Genomic DNA, 8,307 nt, shown 5'->3' with positions numbered 1-8,307 from the left:
TTTTGTGTCATTTTTTGCATCTATTTTTCATTCTCTTTTGCTTCCTATTTTGTGTCATTCTTTGCTTCCATTTTTGCACCATCATTTGCATCAAGTTTACACTGTATTTTGAATCCAATTTAACGTCTTTTTATGCATCCATTTTGTGTCAGTTTTTGCATCTAGTCTTACGCCAGGTTTTGTATCTAGTCTTACACTAGTTTTTGCTTCTATTTTTGCACCAGCTTTGGTGCCTATCTTTGCACCATGTGTTGAATTTGATTTAGCACCAAATTTTGCATCCATTTTTGTGCCCATTTTTGCATCTTTTTTTGGACCATTTTTTACATCCACATTTACGTTTGATTTGTCTCCATTTTTCCCATCTCATTTTGCACCATATTTTGCGTCATTTGTTTCATCCAATTTTGCATCATTTTTAACACCATCTCTTGCATCTAATGTTACATCATTTTGAGCATCCAAATTTGCATTTATATTTGCATCTTATGTTGAGTCATGTGTTGTGTCCACCTTTGCATCTTATTTTGTGTCTAATGGTACATTCAATTTAGAGCCATTTTTTACGTCTACTTTTGTATTTGTTTTTGCACCAAGTTTTGCATCCAATTTTAAGCTATTTTATGCCCCTTTTTGCATCATTTTTTTGTGTCTACTTGTGTCCAATGTTGCACCATTATTTACACCGACTTTTTCATCCAATTTTGCATTTTTTTGGTGTCTAGTTTTACATCGTTTTCACCATCCAGATTTGCATCTTTTTTTGCCTCATTTTGTGTCCACATTTGCATATAATTTTGTGTCTGAGTTCGAGCCTAAATTTGCATGTGATTAGGAATCATTTTTTACATCCAATATGGCATCCTTGGTTTCACCTTTTTTCAGCCCCATTTTGCATCTTGTTTTATGTCTTTTCTTACATCTTTTTTTTTTTTCCTTTTTTGCACCCAAGTTTGCATCTCAAATTTACACCATTATTTGCATCATCATTTGGCATATTAATTTGTAACGTTTTTTGCTTCTTTTTAACGCTCAACTTTGCATCTTATTTTACATCTAGTTGTCTTTTTTTGCATCTAATTTGGTGCCCATTTATGTGTCATTGTTTTTGCCCAATTTGATATCCTTTTGTATGCCATGTTTTGTTCCCTTCTTTGTGTCAACTATTGCACAATTTTTCACTTCTAATTTAAAACACTTTGTATGTCAATTGTTTGCATTTTGTATTAATTCCTAGTTTAACATCCAATTTTAATTTCAATTTTGCATCCATGGTTACATCCGCATTTGACTTCTCTTATAGAGTATATTTTCTTTACATATATGACCCCCTTTATAGATTCATAGTGAAATATATGATAGTTTCTAAATATCATTAAAGCAGATATCACAATTCAAAATCATTTGTAAAGAAATTTAAGAGAAATTGACAACATCCATCCAAAAAAATAACAATGTGTCATTAACAATTTTCAAAACATGTATAAAATAGCAACATAATACTAATAAAATCAGTATTATTTTTAATCAAAACAAGTAAAATTCAAATATGATTAACAAATCAAAATATTTCATGAATATCGTTATTCTATGATAAATTAACAACATACATAAATCAAACTCATCGTATGATTACAAAATCAAAATGTCTCATTGATATAGGGTAAATTCACAACACCCATCTAAACATAACAATGTCATTCTACACAATAATTTCTTCATAAAAAACAATGCATGTGCATGCCTAGCTACCACCACCAAGATCATCCTCATGATCATCTTGACCATCCTCATTACTCTGATCCACATCATCACTAACACCGCAACTATCATCATCATCTCCTCCTTCACCACCATCATCCTCATCCTCATCCTCATCATCTCCTGATATATGTTGAACATAATTTGGATCATCGTCTTGGCAATCATTACCTATAGCATTCTGACAAAAAAAATCAATATTACATGTTAGTATTAATTACATAACACAACACATGTTTTTGTTATACAATGTTAAACATAAAATGAGGTAAGATATAATATCTAATAGTACTAAAAAAAAAAATGCAAATATGGTTTAAAAGTATATTGGAAATCCAACTAAGATTACATACCATAGAGTCCATCCAAACAACAAATTCAACCCATCTCTTTTGCTGCAGCACCTCCTTTTCTAAATGATTTGGAGGTCTTCCATATTTTAGTTCCTATCAATCAGTAAATAGGGAGAAATTAGATAACAATGACTTTCTTCTAGTACAAAATTTATTAAAAAAATATCACATGTTTAATATACTTACAAAGGTTGTTATCAGTGCTTTTAAACCTTTCTGGCCACTACGATGAGTGACTTTTGTCTTGGTTAACCTCGCCTTGGATGCCTTGTCCTTAAACATAAACCAATTCAATTTATTTTCACACAAATACATGTCTAAGATACTTATAAGTATTAATACATTCTAAATAATGTTTAATGAAAAATTCAATACCTAAATTTTTATTTCATATATCTTATTTATAACATTTTAATGATTACAATAATACTCTTGTTACCAGATATTGTCAGAAGAAATCTTACAAGACCGCTACCTAAGAACATTGGACAGTTGAATGCATTAGTTAACATGTTTGAAGAATTATATCTTCAAATCTAGATCCATCTCATGTGATTCCCGTATGTGGTATAAATTGTCTTGAAGGTACCTGCATCATTCGACACAAAGCTATTCAGCACAATCGTTAACAAAAAACATCACAACTGCACAATATGAACGGTGCATCAAAATTGGCATTCACACGTCTAAGGTATTTTTGGCATATCTGGTGTGGGTATAAAAGGTTTCCATTAAATCTCGTAAGCCTTTTTAACTATTATAAATAAACCACTAAAGTAAAACAAACAAATCAGTTATAAGAACTGAAAAGAAAACTTGAAAAAAGATTAACATTTTCTAAAAGGCAAACACTAGAACACACTTCAAAATACTTCTTCAACCTGGCATCAAATTTGAAGGGCATGTTCATATTTCAATATGAAGTCATACTATATTTTCAACCCTTCTATGTTGGCAAGTTAATTCTAATGTTCCACCAAGACTCCGGGATAGGGAGATGCATGTCTGGGGTGATGCACAAGGGGGGCGTGTGAGAGTACCCTCAAATTTTAGGTAAAATTAGGGGGCAGGGGGATATGGGGGTATATAATTTTTTTAATATATATATATATATATATATATATATATATATATTCAATAATGAAAGCATAAATACATTGATCCGTACATGATTGAATTAAATAATGAAATACACTGATCCATACTCATCATTCATACTAATACATACATCATTCATTCATACACCACGAGATTCAATAATGAACTAGATTGATCCATATTCATCATTCATTATTCAACATTCTAGAATCTAAATTGATTTAAAAATTAAATTCATCATTCATCATTCTAGATTCTAAATTGATTTAAAATTTAAATTCATGATTCTAGAATCTAATTAGTATTAACCAAAATAGACTATAGTAGATACTTAAGCGTGAAGATTGGAATAGTAAATTGATATAACTCAAACTCAAAAAAAGTAAAGAGTGAAAGTCAAAGAATCAGTCTAAGGTCATCCATATCTAAAGTCAAGACTCGAAATTTAAAATTGACGATTAAAAATGGCCAATGAGCATTTTAGGAGTGCCATGGAGGAGGTGCAACAGTTAACTGGTAAGTCAAATAGTGTTGCGCAGCAAGCTGAGTAGACATAACCTTGGTAACTCGAATGAGTGAGTTAGAGATTGCAAATTAGTTTAGGTTTTGATATTTGTTATGTGTTGTTCTTTTTAATTTTAATTTTTTTATGGTTGTTTTATAAATTTTTTTAATTTCTATATTACAACAGTTACTAGAAAAAAAATTAAGCAGAACATGGCCCCCCTCAAAAGGGGTGCTTTTGGGCTTGGTGCTCTTGATTAAATGGTAGTTCCAAACCCTTATATATAATAGAGCCCAATGGAAACATCGCAATTCGCTCATTCCTGAAATCCTAAAAATTGTTATGTCTGATGCATTTTGAGTGGAATCTGAAATTTACTTTCTCCATATGAAATAAAATGAGGTCAGAACCACTCTCAAACATCCTAAGTCAATTAATAGGGCCCTAGGGTTGAATGTTGAGCTTTCCCACTCATAAATTATTGTTTCAAGCAAAATTAAGGGGGAGCACCTAGCCCTTTTTTAGGGGAGCTGCCCAGAAGCACCCCTTTTGGGGAAACACATCCCCACAGTAGGGAAACGTTTCCCCCTACGTCTCCCTGTGTCTCCCTAAAAGGGGGCGTGGGGAAACGTGTCCCTGAGCATCTTCCCATCCTAGGTGTGTGGGAAGCGTGGATACGTGCACCCCACCATAGGGGACACATCCTCATGGAACACTAGTTAAAATAAACTATTGTTTTCTTACAAAAGCAAAAAATGGATCAAAATTTTAACTATTTCGTATTTTATGTTTAGCACAATTGCAAGTTGTGTGGTAGTACTAAAATAGGATAGATAAACAGCAGTGTTTTTTATAATCACTACATAGTCGAATTCCTATCAATCTTATGTGGAAATGATGTAGCTTGAAGTATCTAAATGCAGTACCAAAGTAGAATTGATACCAATAACCAAACAAGGCAGTGACAACACAAACAAAATGGAGTAGTCTACCTAGGCGGTAGAATGGCCCGGTTTCCGGTACTGCCCAGAAAAATCTCCGACTCTGGCCACCGGCAATTTCTCCGCTCCGCCCAGCTCCACCACCCTTAGCAATCTCCGCCAGCTCGGCCACCGTCGAACACTGACAGGTTCTAACATACATTCTGATTTCCATAGCGTCTTCCCGCCTGGAAGTGGAATTTGAATTTGGAAACAACCCGCCTTCTGCTCCCTCACCAATTTGACCCAGCATCCCTTGCAGTTCACCAGGTAACCAGATCATTTTGGAAAACCGGCTCCGCTTTCTGCCCTATGATTTCTACGTTGTAGGAATCAGTTGCGTGCTCAACGTTTGGGGTTACAAATGTGCACTCTGCTACAGTTATGGCTAAAACATTTGCATCCAGGGTGATGGGGTTTGGATTCACTGAAATGGCGAAATCTTCGAGATTTGAAGTGAAAAATTAGGTACCGGGTTTAGTGGTTCTCAGCATGAACATGAGTCTAACCCAGCAACTCAGCGAGAGGATGGAGCTGCCAGAAACAAAGTCACTAGCTAGACAGAGCACGGAAAAACAATCAGAGGGAAGCCAGAGTGAATCCAAGGTCAAAATAGGCTCAGAAACTGGAGGGCTTTCTGCAATAACCAATTGCAAACAACAAGAAGTAGAATGGAATAAAGTCATGAGAATGTGGGAGGCCCATTCGGAGGGACACATTAGGTTATCCAATGAACAGATGACAGTTATGAATGCCGTTTCAAGAGGGGAATATGTGTTTCTTACAGGCTGTTGAGTGGGTTAATGGGCCAGATTGTTGATTTTGTTAGGGATGATATGCAGTTGAGAGCTATTAGTCCAACAGGTTTCTGGCCAAAGGTGAGATTTCTATATGGGGTCGAAAGGATTATCACATCAGAATCCTGGCATGTTTATGAAGGTGAAGTGAAAGTGGCTAACCGAACACAAGTGCCATTAATTTTAGGATGGACTATTACTGTGCACAAGTGCCAAGGGATGACATTGGAGAGGTTGGAGACAAATCTTCAGGCATTTGATTATGACATGGGATATGTAGCTCTTTCCCGCGTGAAGAGTTTAGATCGGCCGAGGTTTACAAGATTTAAACCATCTAAGATCAAAGCACACCCAAAGGTGCTTGATTTCTATCAGAAACTTACCAACAGTGGGGGCCTACATCGATGATAAAGAAACGAAATGAATCCCCTACCCAGACTTCACAGTTTTGGTGAAATTATTAGCCTTCACACATCTCCAGTAATTTGACTTGGGTTTCAATATTTATTTGTGATAGGGAGATGGTAGTATTATAGAAGCTATCTACTTGAATCTGGTTGAACATCCTACTGTATATCGATCTCAATTTGACAGAGAAGTTGTTTTCTTAAAACCTGAGAAGTACAGTAATGACTGAGTTATCAAGAAGATAAACTTTTGCAATCTGGTAATGTTATTATGGATTTTGGTTCGATGTTCAAACACTATGTTAAAGATATATATCAGTTATAATTAATCTTATAGTATTAAGTTTCTAGTCCAACGATCAGAAAGTAGGAAGGCAGAAATGTTACTGTCCCCTATTTTTGGTTATATGCGAGAGTATTTGATATTATGTTACATTTTGTTTACATAGGCGTATGGCATTCTCACCAGACCTGATTATTGCATCATATTAACTAATTACCACACCTTATTATTGCATCATATAACTTATTTTTCATATATATACTGACGAAATGTTTGACGAAATGCCTGAGAAGATTTCATTGCCTTAGAACAAAGAAAAGGTAGTGAAATCTTCTCAGGCATTTCGTCAAACATAGGGTTGTGTACTATGGAGAGAAAAATAGGTGGTCTAGAAAAATAGGAGTAGATATACACTAGGAGAGAGGGAGATGCCCTTCATCAAGCAAAAGGGCGTCAAGTAGGAGGGGCAGAAGGGAACAATCTGCATCTGCTGTTGCCCCAGATGGAGATGCAAATCCAAGTGAGTCTAAAAAAGGGGATGGTGCTTCAATCTGGATCAAGAAATGTGGGTCGATCACAAAGCTTGTAATCTCTGAGCATTATTTGGCAGATGTGTTTTCTGAGAAGGCCCACCATGAGAGCAGCAGGTCTGGTAGGCATAGTAGGAGGATGAGCCGCGTCGGTGTGTGGAGACCCCATTTGGAGAGTATTTTTGAGGTTGCTGCTCTCTGATGGATTGAGTTGATTGTTAGATCAGAGCATTGGAAGCTCAATTTTAATTTCAATTTTATTTGGTGGTTTAGAAGACAAGAAGATTATGTGAGCTCTAAGGAAAAACAACATGTGGTTTGGCCTTTTTTAGGGACTCTCTACTTTTGGGTGCAATGAATTCATTGTGCCAAAAGTTCCTCACAGAGATCCATTACTACCCACAAGGTTTCTTATGATCCCTAATACCCCTCTTGGGGTGAGCAGCATATTTACCATTGAAAAATTGGGCCTCATATGAGGTTGCTGCCAATTACAGCTGTATATGAGAGTCTGAAGAAAATGCACAGAGCTTAGATGAGATGTACAGTAGCCTTCTGGCTTTCCCTTTGTCTTTAAGTGTGAAGATCTTGTCACATGGCTTGAAATTTCTTCTTCAATGCTGAAATTGGGATCTCATCTGATGTTACCAGTGTGGAATTGAAGGCTTGAAAAGGTTGAAAATCTTTCAGGGCTACAATCTTCTGAAATGGAAGTGTGTCTCTTTTGGGCATCAACAACCTCAGGCTAACTTTTGATGGTGTTGGTGTGTTGTGTGTGAGTGATAAAGATATCTGATTTATTATAATTATGTTTCTTCTTCCTTGTAAATACCCAATACAGGTGTCCTCAATGGAAAATTGTTAATCTCTTTCTTGGGTTGATGCAATGAGCATTACTATTATGATGTAGAGGTTCGTTGTTTCTGTAATTATGGATCTCAAAAGAAGAGTCAAATTGATGGGAAAGTTTCTCAGAGAAGATATCCATCCATTAAAATCCCAACTGCACCTCCAATTCTTTTCTCAAGATACAAATAAGGACGGACTGAATTGTGACAGCAGCTACTTTATTAATTTTCATTTTGTTTCTTTCCAATGAATGAATTCAGTTCTGCTACAAAACCAGGGCTTCCAGCACAAATGTGTGTTATTTTATGCTTTGTACCAGGTCTTGCTGGATATTTATAGTAAAAAATGCATGCTTTCATAACTAGACATGGAATCATAAAGCTACATACCTCATAATCACACATACATGAACAACCATAAAGCTACGTACTAACTCATAGTCACAAAATTGACAGAGACCTCCATCTTGAGTGAATGAAAGAAATTTCCTAACTAGACATGGAATCATAAAGCTACATACCTCATAATCACACATACATGAACAACCATAAAGCTACATAATACCTTATAGTCACAAAATTGACAGAGACCTCCTTCCTGAGTGAATGAAAGAAATTTCCTAACTAGACATGGAATCATAAAGCTACATACCTCATAATCACACATACATGAACAACCATAAAGCTACATACTACCTCATAGTGTCACAAAATTGACAAAGACCTCCTTCCTGAGTGAATGAAA

General features: G+C 35.5%; 1 protein-coding gene across 13 annotated transcripts in view; it reads right to left on the bottom strand.

Annotated features, from left to right (window-relative positions):
* Positions 1–1,528: 1,528 nt before the first annotated feature.
* Positions 1,529–8,307, bottom strand: part of LOC149239801 (uncharacterized) — a 150,512-nt gene continuing 143,733 nt past the window's right edge. For all 13 annotated transcript variants that reach the window (XM_089367203.1, XM_089367204.1, XM_089367202.1 and 10 more), the window contains 4 exons: positions 2,579–2,703; positions 2,301–2,387; positions 2,115–2,207; positions 1,529–1,942 (listed from right to left, as the gene is read on the bottom strand). In XM_089367203.1, the coding sequence (XP_089223329.1) occupies positions 1,745–1,942; positions 2,115–2,207; positions 2,301–2,387; positions 2,579–2,626 (426 nt within the window). In that variant the 5' untranslated portion in view covers positions 2,627–2,703 and the 3' untranslated portion in view covers positions 1,529–1,744. The remainder of the gene's footprint in view (positions 1,943–2,114; positions 2,208–2,300; positions 2,388–2,578; positions 2,704–8,307) is intronic.

The sequence above is a fragment of the Pinus tabuliformis genome, chromosome 8 (assembly GCF_031772625.1).
Source record: "Pinus tabuliformis cultivar Carrire ecotype Pingquan chromosome 8, CPIR1, whole genome shotgun sequence".
NCBI lineage: Eukaryota > Viridiplantae > Streptophyta > Pinopsida > Pinales > Pinaceae > Pinus > Pinus tabuliformis.
The sequence above is the reverse complement of the archived record's forward strand: the minus strand, read 5'-3'. Positions and strand labels throughout refer to the sequence as shown.